The following is a 15,531-nucleotide window of genomic DNA, read 5'->3' as shown; positions in this document are numbered from 1 at the left end:
GTAAAAAATAAAAGGAGGGAAAAAAAAGCTGGCTTTCGCCATGAGAATATGCAATGTGAGGACGTCTCGCGAGTGTACCTATCTTTGATTAACAAATACTCACAGTTCTAAAATTCCTTTCGGCTTCCCCCCTACGACGCTTTGTTGCTTCCCCTTCGTTGTAAAATATCCTTGTAAATACCGAACCATCACAACCTGTCAAGAGAAGATGGGGGGGAAAATGTGTAGATACTCCGTCTCTGCAGACCTAGTAACGCAAGCAACACATCTTCTCCAAAATCAACCAACCCCTAAAAAAAATATCAAACGTGGATCAATAATGGTTTAATCTCCACTGTGTTGTGTTGACCAGAGGTGGGTGGACTGAGCTACAATGATGGTAGAAAGTTTTCTTGCTTGGGGCTTCTTCCCCTGAATGCCACAAGCATATGCCTCCCTCCCTCTCTCTCAAGTTTCTCCTCCAAGAAGCCACACAGGTCTAATGTTCAAAGCTGGAGACGGAGGAGGACGTAATCCATACACAAACAAACACGAGCAAAAATACCTACAAAAACACTCGTACTCATACAAAAACAAAAAAAAAATACAGTTTATACATACGGGACATCATATAAAAAACACAAAAGCACAAATTCAGAGAGAGAGAGAGAGAGAGAGAGAGAGAGAGAGAGAGAGAGAGAGAGAGCAAATCTTACCCAGTTTCCACATTTGCAAAGGAGCGCTCTCAGTCTTCGTTATTTCGGGCCTTGGCGAAGACTCACGTACCTGAAACAATGATTAAAAACATATTAACGACGCGTTAAGATATGGTCAAACATCACCATCAATTAGATCCATTACAAACTTGATCACTCGAAGTATTTAGCCTCGTCTCTTCCATGTATATCAACTGACTTTTATTTCTCTCTTGTGTCTCCCCTGATGATGTGATTATTACACGAAAGTGCACTTGGGAACTTATCGTGTTTCATTTTTCCCGTGGACTCATATATATATATATATATATATATATATATATATATATATATATATATATATATATATATATATATATATATATATATATATATATATATCAGCAAATAGCTGATTGATATCATTACCAACATAAAAAATATATACATATCAACTATCAAAATTGGGCTTAATAAGTGTTTTTGCGTCAATTCTCAAGTCAGCCTCCCTACCCCGCTGGTCAGTCACTAAGACAATTAATCTAATACACACACACACACACACACACACACACACCCCACCTGTAAATCACCCTGATGAAGCAAGTCGGCGGGTGAAAGTAACGTTTAAAGACCCGGGAGGAAAGAGAAAGGCAGGTTGTCTCTGGGGCGGGTGAGGCAGGAGTGAGCATCGCACCGAGCCCGCCTTCACTTTTCCCGCCAACACCGCCCGAGTCGAGTCGGCCCGACGCCACCGCGGACGACACCTCCACTCCTCCGGCCGCTCCCGCCACGGCAAGGCAAGGCAAGGCAGTCCTCTCCTCCGTGAAGCACGCAAGCAAGCACTCCCGCTCCGCTCTACCGTGTTGATCTGCCGCGCTTTTTCAAACGAGTACGTGTGTGTGTGTGTGTGTGTGTGTGTGTGTGTGTGTGTGTGTGTGAGCCTCTGTCAAGTGTGCGCGCGCGTGTGTGATTTAGCTGAGTGTATTACATAGCTGCGCGTATAATAATAATTACGTGTGTGATATAGCTGAGTGTATTACATAGCTGCGTGTATAACTACGTGTATAATATAGTTACGTGTATGATATAGCTGAGTGTATTACATAGCTGCGTGTATAGCTACGTGTATAATATAGTTACGTGTGTGATATAGCTGAGTGTATTACACTGCTGCGTGTATAACTACGTGTATAATATAGTTACGTGTGTGATTTAGCGAAGTGTATTACAAAGCTGCGTGTATAACTACGTGTTTAATATAGTTACGTGTATGATATAGCTCAGTGTATTACATAGCTGGGTTTATAACTACGTGTATAATATAGTTACGTGTATGATATAGCTCAGTGTATTACATAGCTGCGTGTATAATATAGCTACGGGTATAATATAGCTTCTTGTGTAATATAGCCGCGTGTATTACATATCTACGTGTACAATATAGCTACAGGCATGATATAGCTTCCGTGTACAAGTATGAACATGAATTGCCTCTTTAATCACACATCTCATCCATACATAAACTAAATATGTAGAAAATGGGGTTATAATTTCCCATACACTTTCTGAATATGTAAATGACACGTACAGACTCATTTCGAGGTATTCACACACACACACACACACACACACACACACACACACACACACACACACGTCAATCAAGCTCGGAAAATACAAATTATTTAGTGTTTAGATACACGAGTGAGTGATTATGTTCTCAAAATACATTCCCCCCCCCCCTACTGTTTCAGGTAATCACTGTCCGTGACATTTTTAAAACACTGCCTCCATAGTACGTGGTTAATGAGCAAATAATAAAAGAAAAAACTTTTAAATGTGACCGAATCACGAAGTGGAAAACATAGGGTCTTAGATACCGTTTGGATACTTCATAATTGGACTGAAATGCCACCGTCAATTCCTATCGAATTCAATTCAAGGCCCTTATAGTTTACATGCGCTGGGACGCATGCAAGATTAGACCCAAATAATATTAATTATTCCCCGTCTCAATGAACACGCGACTGCACATTCTACATTGGCTTTTACAATGAGCGTCGAAGCAACTGGGGTCTATCAAACTGTCAGCTTTGAAACTGGCGATGGTTCTTGCACGTTGTATGTACACTCCGGACATGTTGAAGTCTAACCTTTAACAAGCCAAATTCTTACGTCTCCTTTCGTAGACAATAAACCATTACTGAACAACTATGCAAACTATAAATGACTGTAACGATCGCGCTGTGTGGTTAATATAAAAAAATAGGGCCAATTTCGTGGATCTTTTCAGCACTTCATGTTTTTATCTTACACAATGAGTCGGTGATGCTGGAATTGCTTGTGTGCAAAAGGGGAAGTTTGTGGTTTCCAGTGAAAAGAATATTTTCATACAATTACCAATACTGGTTCGTTGAAGATTTCCTAGTAGCAAAGGTGTATATAACTCAAAATATAATATGGTTCTCTCCGCCTTATTGGGAGTCTGGGATAAAAAATGACACGCGATCCTAGCCTAGCTCACAATGTTCTTTCATGGACATTCGATGTGTCTACGTTAACTGTGACTGTTTTCATTTCCTGTCATATTATATTTAGGGATGGCAATAACACATATGTTCACTGTGATTCTGGCTTATCCAGCTTCCGACATGCATATATATATATATATATATATATATATATATATATATATATATATATATATATATATATATACTGCCAAACTTATGGGTGTTCCTACGCATCATTTGTGTCCCGCTGCTCACCGTTTCGAAAGCGGAGCACGGCGCAGATAATCTACCAAACCATTATGATTTAATACATATTAATCCATTTTGCTTTTTTTTTTTCAGGGATGCTGACATAAACAATAGATAGCGAAAGAAGCAGCAACAGTGAGCATCACACAGGCCACACAAACACTCCTGTGCTAAGGTTAGCAATAAATATACATATTAATTTATAATTTTCGAACCCTACCTATGTGTATGTAGAAGAGGGGGGGACAATGGACTTTTAATCAGACCAGACTGAAGTACAAGGTAGACAAGGGATTTCATTATACCTGAGGTACGAGGTAAACCAAGGATTCTCAACAGGTTTACTGCTGTACAAGGCATATCAAAAAGGGTTTATCTTATCTACGTGAATCAAAAGATAAGGGAGAAGTTTCGCATACCTAGTGCAATACAGAGTTGCCCACACGCCTAACTCATCAATTCCTGGCTAGAGACACTGCCAAAGAGTTTTACGATTCCCGTAATAAAAAAAAAAAGTTCCATTCAATATTAGCTTAACTTACCCATGCTATCGGTAAATCATTTACGCTCCGATTCCAGTGGCTCATTTACCGGGTCTCGTGTAAAATACTGTTATCTATTTTAAACGCGACGATGTCGCCAAACACGTCAGGGTGAGCGAAAAGTTCTGTACTTGGATGTTTACGTATTTTTCAATACCTTTCGATCAGGGTGGGTTATTTTAACGCTTCGGCTCATAAAGGATCGTACGCAAAATAAATAAACGTCTATAATTCTCGTGTTGCTATACGATCATAGCATATGATTGTTGGAGGTTAGTTTTTCTATATCTATTTATTTATTCTGCTTTGTCGCTGTCTCCCGCGTTAGCGAGGTAGCGCAAGGAAACAGACGAAAGAATGGCCCAACCCGCCCACGTACACATGTATATACATACACGTCCACACACGCAAATATACATACCTATACATTTCAATGTACACATATATATACACACACAGACATATACATATATACACATGTACATAATTCATACTGTCTGCCTTTATTAAGTTCTTTACTTTTTAAAATATTTACAATCTAGATAGACGCATAGAAAATTTCCGAGAGTATTGGGTGTAGGGCACATGTTTTATGGGTAGGTGGAGGCCAGTATAGAAGTCTATAGAGCTTACAGTGGGTACAGTATATGGACATAGGAGAGGGGTGACGGGTGGGACCGAAAGAGAGAGAGAGAGAGAGAGAGAGAGAGAGAGAGAGAGAGAGAGAGAGAGAGAGAGAGAGAGAGAGAGAGAGAGAGAGAGAGAAGCATTTTCTACCCACAGAGAGTAAAATACCAATATTTGCCTTATCAAAATAAAAAGAAAAAGATACTTTCAAAGCGCCACACACACACACACACACACACACACACACACACACACACACAGGCTTACATACGTAGCGAGCGATGACCGGGTTAAGGTGAGAATTTCGCCACTAATGAGGATCACGGATATATATATATATATATATATATATATATATATATATATATATATATATATATATATATATGGCTTTTATTTCTACATAAACCTCGTATCTCGTTCGGATATTGCTTCGTGGCTGACATACGAAAGAGACCGTCATACATTAGTTATATATGTAGGGCAAGAGATCACGTGGGAAGAAGTGGCTATCTACACAATGAGTTCGTCAACAGTGGTTATCCGCAAGGCAGAGCAGTTGTAGCTGTGGCTACGCGCGCGCGCGTGTGTGTGTGTGTGTGTGTGTGTGTGTAACTTATCCTTGAATACATACATGGCAGTAGCCAGGCCCACTAAGGCAAAATCTCCTGGGCCTCGAGAGGAGGAGAAGGAGGAAAGGTGGAATCCAATAAAAATAATAACCAACGAAGTAAATGACCAGATAAGAGATAAGTAATAAACACAGATAATAATAATAATCTACTGCAGTCTTTCCAATCCCGTGGGGCCACCACAGCAGCCTTGCGGTGCTGGGGGCCCCCAAACAGCAGAAGCTGTACGTGATCTTTTTCACGCCATAACAGAGCCGCCGAGTGACAATTCACGTGTGGCAGTTATCCGTGCCTCCATTCCACTGCAGCGGACACTACTGTCTGTACGAGAGCACGTACGATCGTAGCTCACCAATCGTTGTGGAAATATATATATATATATATATATGTGTGTGTGTGTGTGTGTGTGTGTGAGAGAGGAGACATATCGTAAAATGTAGTTACGTTTTCTATGTCGTCGTTGTTTTGACTACGATTCCGCAGGAACGGAAATTTGACAGAAAACGTTAAAAAATATGACATAACCTATTCCCAAGACTTTACGTTCTCACGCACGGTGTATATATACGCACGGTATACATACGCACGGTGTATAGAAAACTCACGGTGATTTCACATCCGTTTTCCCGCGCAATATGGGGTTTCCCAAAGGCGTGAGAAAGAGAGACAGGGAAGTGTGAAAGTTACGGGGGTGGGGTAACTGTGTGAGAAAGAATCAACAACCCGGAAAGTGTGCGAAAGTAGGAGATCGTGCCACAGAACCGCTCCTGTACGTCATACATGCTCATGGAAGAAAAGACTTGCGCCATCTTTCACACTCTGTTCAATGAGGACATAGATACAGACTTTTCTTTTTTTCGATGCACTTAATTAGCCACAAGAAGGCATTCACAGCGAGGTAACGATTGTTTCAAAACCGCCCATTCGGAGACGCTGAGCGCAGACTATATCGAATATCAGTGACACCACAAGCAATAACATACGTACGGCGAGAAGACAATGATCATTTCTAATGTTCCAACACGAATATCAATAATGGGAGAAGGCTTTCGTGTTCGATGTAGGCCCAAACCCAGGACATAAAATGCTTAAATTTATACACACACACACACACACACACACACAAAGAGAGAGAGAGAGAGAGAGAGAGAGAGAGAGAGAGAGAGAGAGAGAGAGAGAGAGAGAGAGAGATCTAATATGTTAACCAGACGAAAATGAAAAAAAAAATGGACTAATTCACAACCATTGTTTACTGTCGACTCGCAGGTCTGCCTACATTGTACTGATGACACATGTAGGGAGGAGAAGAAACCGGCCCTCTTCATCATCTGTTCTCTTAAATATCTCTGCTTTCATCCGCAGATGGCGCCGCAGGCGACCGCGGTGGTCATAACGGCCGCCATGCTGGTGACCGCTGCCGCCGCCGCAGAGCAGGCGACCGCAGCGGGCCAGCGGCCCCCCACAGAAAACGAGGGACCCGGTGACGAGACGCTGCACGGGGTACTGACGCTTCACCAACAGGGCCCCGCCGACCCCAACTCCGTGTCTGAGGACTCCGTGGGCCTCCACTTCTACACCAGCGACAACATATCGATCGTCATGGAATGCATCGCGGCCATGAACGCCGCGAACAAGCAAGAGCTCTTCTCCTCCAAGGGGAGGAAGGTCGTGTTCTCCTGCGAGACGACCCACGGCGTCGCCCACTTCCGATCTCGGAGGTCCGCCCCGGACCCGACCACCACCGCCCTCGGGGAAGCCACAAACGACACGCGCCCCACCGCTCAAGACAGATGGGAACCCAAGAAAACCACGCCGGACGAAGACGACGACGACGACGGAGATGATGATGGTGGTGCTGGTGGCCAAGGCGACGACGTGGTGGAAGCGAAGGTGCTGACCCACCCCGACCTGAGCTCGAAGGGCATCCGCCTGACGCGCTTCAAGTACGCGGACGCACACGGAGGGCGTGGTGATGGCGATGATGACTCCCCGGGGGACTCTGAGACGCCCCAGTCAACCCGGGTCGTCAGGCTCCCCCAGGGGCCACCGGTCAAGGGGGTGACGTCGAAGCGGTTTCGCCTGAACGCCAGCATCCAGGTCGCCGGCCCGGACCACGACCCGAGCGAACACGCCCAGCGGACGTGGGAAGGAGGCATCGGCGTCGAACCGCTATCAAGCGGTCGTACCTCCGGCGGTCGTGGAGCCCAGGGACGACCACCACGGGGGTGGTGGCGGGGGCCACAAGGGTCACTCCAACGACTACAAGGCCCCCAGCTACTACCCGACACCATACAAAGGCCCGGCCTACGGCCCATACGACTTCCTGCCCAAGGGCAAGGCCAAGGTGGGTAAAAAGGTCAAGTACGGAGACGATCCCGTCCGGGAGACGCAGAAGGCCAAGTACCAGCCCAGCTACGACGACAAGCCCCAGTCGTACTTCGGGGGCTTTGGAGGAGGAGGTACCGTGGGGTATGGGAAAGGGCACGGTGGTGGTGGAGGCCACGGCGGTGGAGGGTATGGTGGTGGTGGTGGACATGGCGGAGGGGGTCATGGTGGTGGTGGGGGCTATGGAAAAGGCCATGGGGGTGGCCATGGCGGGGGCTATGGGAAAAGCCATGGGGGTGGACATGGCGGGGGCTATGGGAAAAGCCATGGGGGTGGACATGGCGGGGGCTATGGGAAAAGCCATGAGGGTGGACATGGTGGGGGCTACGGCGGTGGACATGGCGGAGGAGGAGGTCACGGTGGTGGTGGCTATGGGAAAAGCCATGGAGGTGACGGTCATGGTGGACATGGGGGCGGCGGAGGTCATGGTGGTGGGTATGGGAAGACACTGCAGTACAGCGTCCAGTACCACGACTCGAAGTACAAGTCTCCAGGCTCGGACCACAGCGACCCGAACTACGGATACACCGAGCACTCGCCAACATTCGAATACAAAGACCCGGAGCCGAGCTACGACGCCCCTGCATCGAGTTACGAACCCCCGGCGACAACCTACGAAATACTTACCCCGAGTTACGAACCCCCGGCGACGACCTACGAAATCCTGACACCGAGTTACGAACCCCAAGCGCCGAGTTACGAGCCCTTGGCGCCCAGTTACGTCGAAGCCCCGGCACCGAGTTACGAAGCCCCAGCACCGAGTTACGAACCCCAGGCTCCGAGTTACGAACCCCAGGCCCCGAGTTACGAACCCGTGGTGTCAGGTTACGACGCTCCCTCAACAGGCCACAAGGTCCACCCCCCCTCCTCCTCAACCTACATATCTCCCCCCGCAAGCTACAAGCCCTCGGGCCCACAGATATCCTACGAGGTCCTTGACGACCCGTACAACACGTACAACCCGAAGGACGACATCGGACTCAAGAAGCCGGACCAGTACACCATCAAGTCCAGATCCGGCGAAGCAATCCTCCTGCCCAAGATCTCTGGCGCCTCCGACGACGCGGGCGTGTCCGGTGGAGCCCCGGACGCCAACGCCTATCACCACCACCAGCAGCAGTCGAGGGAGAACCCAGCTCGATCTTCGCGGGGCGGCAGGCGGAGGGACGAGAGGCGACGCTGAAGAAGGAATCGACGCGGCAAGGAACCCTAGCCTAGCCTTTGGTTTCCCGTCTTCCTACCCGGCCAATCTCAGGCCCCCGAACCTAAAACCTTTCGCTAACCTGTTCGCCGAGTTCGACGAGATCTTCGACGACAGTTTCGGAGGCAGTTCTTGAACGGTTTCGAGACCTCGAGGATCTTCGCGATTCGTAGCTCGGACTATTTCACCCGCAGTCTCTTAAGAATAAATTATATGTAGCCTAGTCACACACATACGCATATATATATATATACATGACACACGCACATACGATCGAAGCACCGAAAAGTACGGCAACATCTCCCAAACGTGAATATTTGAAGTTAAACATGAGATGAATCCACAACACAAAGAGTGAAACACGAAAAAAATATATATAAATATCATTTCAGTTTTCTGTTGTTGTTTATAAAACGTACTTTACGATAATTTGCGACGGGCAACGTAAGTGTGGTTCTAGTCTAAGACACTACGACTGTTACTGGCCACGGCTGGTCCGTGACTAAGTAACCAATCTCTGTTCTTTCCATTCCATATATTTAACGGTTTCCCCCCCCCTTTGCTTTTCACGTTAAATTGCAAGTTTATAGCATTATAATAGGCCTTTGTAACCTGCACTGTCTATAGACGCCACGACAGTTTTGATAGGTACGATTTGTTTCACAATGAATAAATGTTAAAAACATAATAATAAATAAAATGAAATGAAAATAAATAAATGGCAAAAGCCTAAACGCTACCCCTCCAAAATGTATGGTTCCACTTAGCCTTTTATAAAGCCATTAAAAATGGCCTACCAACCAGCTCAAAACTAACATCCGACTGTGCACGAATGAGTATTTTGTTTTCTAGCAACACTGGCAATCGTCATGGGTGGAGGTTTAAGAGGGTTTTACCCTAAAAGGCATTTTGCAGTACCGAAAATATAATTTAGTGGTAAAAGAAACCTATCGTTGAGAAGGATGCAGAACGAATGAAACCCCGGTGTATCTTGACTGCAAAAGCCTTCCTTTCAATAAATAAATATATATATATATATATATATATATATATATATATATATATATATATATATATATATATATATATATATATATATCACTGTGATTGTATCTTCCTCGTATAATTCTGAGAGAAGAGTCTGTAAAATATATTCTATATAATGATTTATGAAATATAGCTTAATGTTGGTGGTATTGAAACAAGCAAGCAATACATACATATGCTGCAGATTAAATATATGATCGTAAACATTCTTTTATTTCCCATTTCATAATTATCATTATTACTATATATATATATATATATATATATATATATATATATATATATATGTGTGTGTGTGTGTGTGTGTGTGTGTGTGTGTGTGTGTGATCAACATTACCACAATACAGGTTTCTCTAAATGTTGACTATACCAACTTGATCAAACCAATGACAACATTATGTCTGAGAACATGAGTCTTAAGACTGCCCACGTATTCCCCGCGTGTCGAAAGAGGTGGCTAACAAGGGCGGGAGGGAGGAGGGGTTGAACCCTCTCCTCTTGTATTATCACTTTCTAAAAAAGAAAACGGGAACAGAAGAAGCCATGAGAGAATATGTTCACTAAGGCTCAGGCTCATGTGTCTGAACGTGCGTGGATATTTACAACCAAGATGAAAAGGGAAGACATAGGTGTCTGTGTTTGATGAAAAGACACACGGATGTTTTGGCACTGAATGAAAAAAGAAAATGGGGAAGGGGGGTACGTAAACTTTCGAGAATGTTTAGGGGGGTAAACTCTCAGGCTAACGAGAGGGCAAGAGTGCAAAAAGGGGAGCATTGTACTTCTGACGAAGGAGCTATGGGGTCTGTGTGAAATAGGGTATAGGGAAGTGATTTCGAGAGATCATTTTGCTGGTTTGACGTAAGTGGGTGACCGTGTTGACGCACCTGCTGGTAAGGAGGGAGGGAGGAAGGGAGGGAGGAAGGAGTGTGTTTTGGGGAGGAGGTGAGCGAATGTGCACTGGAGGTTCCGATGCAAGGGGGTCGGATCTCTTATGTGGCAGGATGGGTGATGTGTCAACTGGGAGTGTAGTAACTAAGGAAAATGGGGTGTAGGGGTATACCTAAAGAAAATGGAGTGTTGAATGAAAATGGGAGAAAGGTTGCCGTCGAGTTGTGTGCTGAAAGAGGATTGGAGATCGGCAATACACAAGGAATAATATAAATAAAATAAATTATACTTGAGCGATTCATACGTGATGTTGATGATCAAATGGTATTCCTAAATTAATACGCGTAACAACGGACGCAAGAAAAGACGCTTTGCGTCATTGAGGCGTAAGCATGCACGAGGGTGCGAGGCGTGCGTGAGACTGAGAGAGAACTGGAACGATGTGGTATACAAGGGGCGACGTGCTGTCAATGGTCTGAAACAGGACATATGAAGCGGTTAAGATGAAATAACGGTAAGGTCTGCAGTGACTGGGTGCTGACAGGTGCAATTATACAAGTCAAAATAATGAATGTGAGCAAATGAGGCCATTTCTTTTTTTTTCATCTGTCCTTTGCACTACCTCACTAAACACGGGCCGGGGAACAAGTGCACGTAATCAGATCAATCGTCTACACATACGTGGAGGCATCCTGACCTCCACGACCTCAAACCACCACATGACCAGGAAAGGGACACCCCCCCCCCCCCTTCCACCCTCCCCAATCCCACTTCCTGACCAACAACAAAAGATTAAATTTTATTCATTTAATAAAAATAACACTGAATTTCATTCATTAAATAAAAATCTTAGAAAAAAAATTAAAAATTCATATGCAAATTTCTTACGTAAAACAGAAATTCTTGGTAGATGGATATTCCAAAAACAGAACGTCATAACATAGACAAAATATATATTGAAACTACCTATATCATCGAAACTTTCAATTTTGATCTTTTTTTGAAAAATAAAAAAAAAATACGATTAGGAAACTGATAAATACTGTAGGCCATTGACTTCATGCCTTCAGCTATGCGTGTGAATAAATCTAAGCAAAGAAATACACTGGGCCTGTCCGGGATTTGAACCCGGGACCTCCTGCACCCAAAGCAGGAATCATACCCCTAGACCAACAGGCCGCTGATATACTGAGTCGCTGCAGACCCTCACAAGCTGGTGTATCAAGCTTTGGACCCGGGCTTTTAAAAAAACGGTCAGACCAAGGGCCTGTCCGGGAGTTGAACCCGGGACCTCTCGCACCCGAAGCGAGAATCATACCCCTAGACCAACAGGCCTCTGGGGTGGGGTGTATACCGCATGGCTACTTACACATGTTGACCACACACACTGAGTGAGTTTACCTGCGCGGCTTCGCCTCATTCTCGCGCACAACTGACTGTAATTAATCTAACGTGGTTATCGAATGACACAGTCACTAGTTTACCCAGCCATTTGTTGGGGCTTGACCTGCCTTGGCGAGGTACTGACAGTTACTACGTGTTGATCTAACAGTTGGCTACGTCCTGACTGTTAAACATTACCCAAACTGGCTACGTGTCGTCACCGGCAGTTTACATGACTTATTCTAGGCATTGAGTCCCATGACGCAGTTTACGTAAACTATTAAAGACACCAGGTGACTGTTACAGATAGTTTACCTGACTGTTAACCACGCGTTGACTGCAGGCGAGTTTACACGAATGGTACTTGTATAAAGGGGGTCACTGTCCACAATACCATCACCCTAATACTAATGGTCAATGTAGTTTACCTTATATAAGGGGACACCTCATTAAAGGTCACCCAGCCGTTAACCTGATGGTTGCTCCAGTTGGCGTCAGTTTTACGTAAACTGTTTACACTGCCCAAACAGCAGAGTGGTAGGTATACGGACGCTTGCAGTCCAAACTTGGTAAACAGGATACAAACAACACAGCATATTTGCATATATGATTTTTCTCGCGTAATTTTTCCTGTTTTCCTTATCATCCCTCTCTGTTCCTTAGGAATAGTGGGACACCACATCTACGTTTTCCATCTTTAAATATCACACACACACTCACATATACCTAACACAGAACACAGTCTATTCACTGCACAGTTTAACACAGCGTCTCAGTTTAAAAGAACGTCTCGGATTTCTTCGTCTATAATTATCCGGTAAATTAAAAAAAGGAACCGCGAATGCCACAGGGTCAACACTAATATATATATATATATATATATAAAGTACGGAGCACAATAGCACTTAAGTTCACACTTCGGACACCAACAGACCACTGTCCGTTACACAAACATATTAGGGTAATCTAGGGGGGTTACCGGGGTGGGGGGGGAGGGAGGACACCAGGGGCCGACACCTTTCCATTCGTCAGGTCAAAATTTGGGGGTGGTCGGGGTGCGGGTGTGGGCGGGGCGTATCCTAACTGTTGCCAGGTCCTCGCCCTCCCGCCTGGCCTGGTGTAAACAATAACAGAAGCGTCGTGAGGGGGGGGTAGAATCACTTCATTATTCGAACAGGAATTCGTATCCAAACTGCATTAATAGATTACTGGGTCCGTAACGAGGCTGTTTCCGACACAGGAAAAGGCGAAGAAGAGAAATTTGTGGCTTGCTGAACAGGAGTAGAAAGACAAACATATCTTTTTTTATCATAAAGGAGGCGAGCCTGTAAGCTAGGGGGGGGGGGGGGGGGGGTTCAATAATCACATCCGTGGCTTTGAAGCGAGATTTTTTATCGAAGTCTGTGCTTTCAACGTGTCTACGGTACTGATTTCAATATATCTACGGTACTGCTTTCAACGTGTCTACGGTACTGATTTCAATATATCTACGGTACTGCTTTCAACGTGTCTACGGTACTGCTTTCAATATATATACAGAACTGCTTTCAATATATCTACGGTACTGCTTTCAACGTGTCTATAGTACAGCTTTCAACCTGTCCACGGTACTACTTTCAATGTATCTACGTTACTGCTTTCAACATGTCTACGGCACTGCTTTCAACGTATCTACGGTACTGCTTTCAATGCATCTACAGCACTGCTTTCAATGACTCCAAGTCTATAAATCGTGCCAAAACGTTAACAATGCCGGTGAAGATGAATTACTTCGCCTCGTTCGAGGTAAGTCGTTTCCCCACGGGTTTATATATACCCATTAATACACGAATGAAACCACACGCATCTGTCATTAAACCGATCCTTCTCTCGAGATCATTAAAACCTTTTAACGAGTCTTGAACGACTGTATCAGATCGCCTCTCAACCTTATCTATTTCGAAGATAAATAGATTGAATGGGTTTCAATCACCTACCATCACTAATGACCCCCCCCCCCCTAGCGAATGACCTGACGAAATGGGGGGGAGGTATCGAACCGAGTCACCCCAAAAATGAACGAGCGAACGATAGTCAGCAAAGTAATTTCTGTACTAATACGGCGACTCAGTAACTCGGTATTGTTAAATTTATCTTTTTTTTTATTTTGCTTTGTCGCTGTCTCCCGCGTTAGCGAGGTAGCGCAAGGGAACAGACGAAAGAAATGGCCCAACCCACCCCCATACACATGTATATACATACACGTCCACACACGCACATATACATACCTATACATCTCAACGTATACATATATATGTACACACACAGACGTATACATATATACACATGTACATAATTCATACTGTCTGCCTTTATTCATTATTGTATCATTAACAATTCTTTAATCAACTTGGTAATGGAGGAAGAAATACGAAAAGCCAGTGTTAAACTGGGCAATATTGAACTCTGTACTGTAAGACAGTTTCGTAATATTAAAGATTGAGAATGTTGGTGTAGTATTCTATAGTATTCTATCTTATCTCGTAAGAAGAAAGATAAGCAGAGATCGCTGGGAATATTTGTCACAAGGAAGTAAGCACTCAGATGTGCTGTCTTATACGATAAGCAACTTGTCTGTTAGACTGTACGATACATGATGAGGTTTACAGGGTATACATATGGTATACATACACAGGTGGTTACTGCTGGTGCAGATGGTATACGTACACGGCTGGTTATTGATGGTTCAGACAGTACAAACAACACACAGCTGGTTAATGATCGTCCAGATGGTACACACACACACACACACACACACACATACACACACACACACACACACACACAGCTGGTCAATGATGGTTCAGACGGAACACATACACACAGCTGGTTAACGTGAGTCCAGAAGGTACAAACATCTGTAGCTGGTGCACGAGGGCCTAGGTGGTTCACCCGCCATGTACAGCTGGTGAAATAGGGTTCAGATGGTGGGTTAAACACGTGTGCAGCTGATGTGCGAGGGTCCAAATGATACAAATAGCCTACACAGCTGGTGCAAGATGGCCCCATGTGGTATACATACACGAAACACCTGGTGTACAAGCGTCCAGATGGTATACACAAGAAAGTGGCAGTGTATAAAGCAGGTGGTACGTGAAGCTCTGAGGTAAACTAGTAAATACCGCCAAGTTAGGTAAACCTGCTTCCCAGCTATTAAGAAAAGTCGAGTAAACTCGTGGCCAACGCAGGTAAACTGCCAGAGACCAAGCACGTGACGAAGTTGATGTAAACTGCCATAAACCTGGATGATAATGAATGTATAAACTGCCAGTGTCAAGATGTGGATGATGATATAGTAAACCATTGAGTAAACTGCCAGTATCAAGATGTGGATGATGATATAGC

The 15,531-nt window shown here is 44.6% G+C and overlaps 1 protein-coding gene, 1 long non-coding RNA gene and 2 other non-coding genes across 5 annotated transcripts in view; 1 reads left to right on the top strand and 3 right to left on the bottom strand.

Moving 5' to 3' along the window:
• The window catches only part of LOC139746145 (uncharacterized), a 52,836-nt gene that overhangs the window by 14,989 nt on the left and 22,316 nt on the right, over positions 1–15,531 (bottom strand). The window contains exons 1-3 of one of the 2 annotated variants that reach the window (XR_011712080.1): positions 12,576–12,984; positions 696–765; positions 104–195 (exon numbers count right to left, since the gene is read on the bottom strand). This is a non-coding gene — a long non-coding RNA (uncharacterized lncRNA). Of the gene's footprint in view, positions 1–103; positions 196–695; positions 766–12,575; positions 12,985–15,531 lie in introns of those variants that run through there. The other variant, XR_011712079.1, reaches the window with a different exon arrangement.
• LOC139746166 (uncharacterized) lies at positions 1,368–9,509 on the top strand. Its single transcript, XM_071657036.1, is given in 4 exon segments — positions 1,368–1,566; positions 3,533–3,614; positions 6,603–7,366; positions 7,368–9,509. Coding segments are annotated over 2 exon segments (2,205 nt in total). The 5' UTR covers positions 1,368–1,566; positions 3,533–3,614; the 3' UTR covers positions 8,809–9,509.
• On the bottom strand, positions 11,872–11,943 carry TRNAP-UGG (transfer RNA proline (anticodon UGG)). Its single transcript has one exon. It is a non-coding gene; the product is annotated as a tRNA-Pro (tRNA).
• On the bottom strand, positions 12,028–12,099 carry TRNAP-CGG (transfer RNA proline (anticodon CGG)). Its single transcript has one exon. It is a non-coding gene; the product is annotated as a tRNA-Pro (tRNA).

The sequence above is a fragment of the Panulirus ornatus genome, chromosome 64 (assembly GCF_036320965.1).
Source record: "Panulirus ornatus isolate Po-2019 chromosome 64, ASM3632096v1, whole genome shotgun sequence".
Lineage (NCBI taxonomy): Eukaryota > Metazoa > Arthropoda > Malacostraca > Decapoda > Palinuridae > Panulirus > Panulirus ornatus.
The sequence above is the reverse complement of the archived record's forward strand: the minus strand, read 5'-3'. Positions and strand labels throughout refer to the sequence as shown.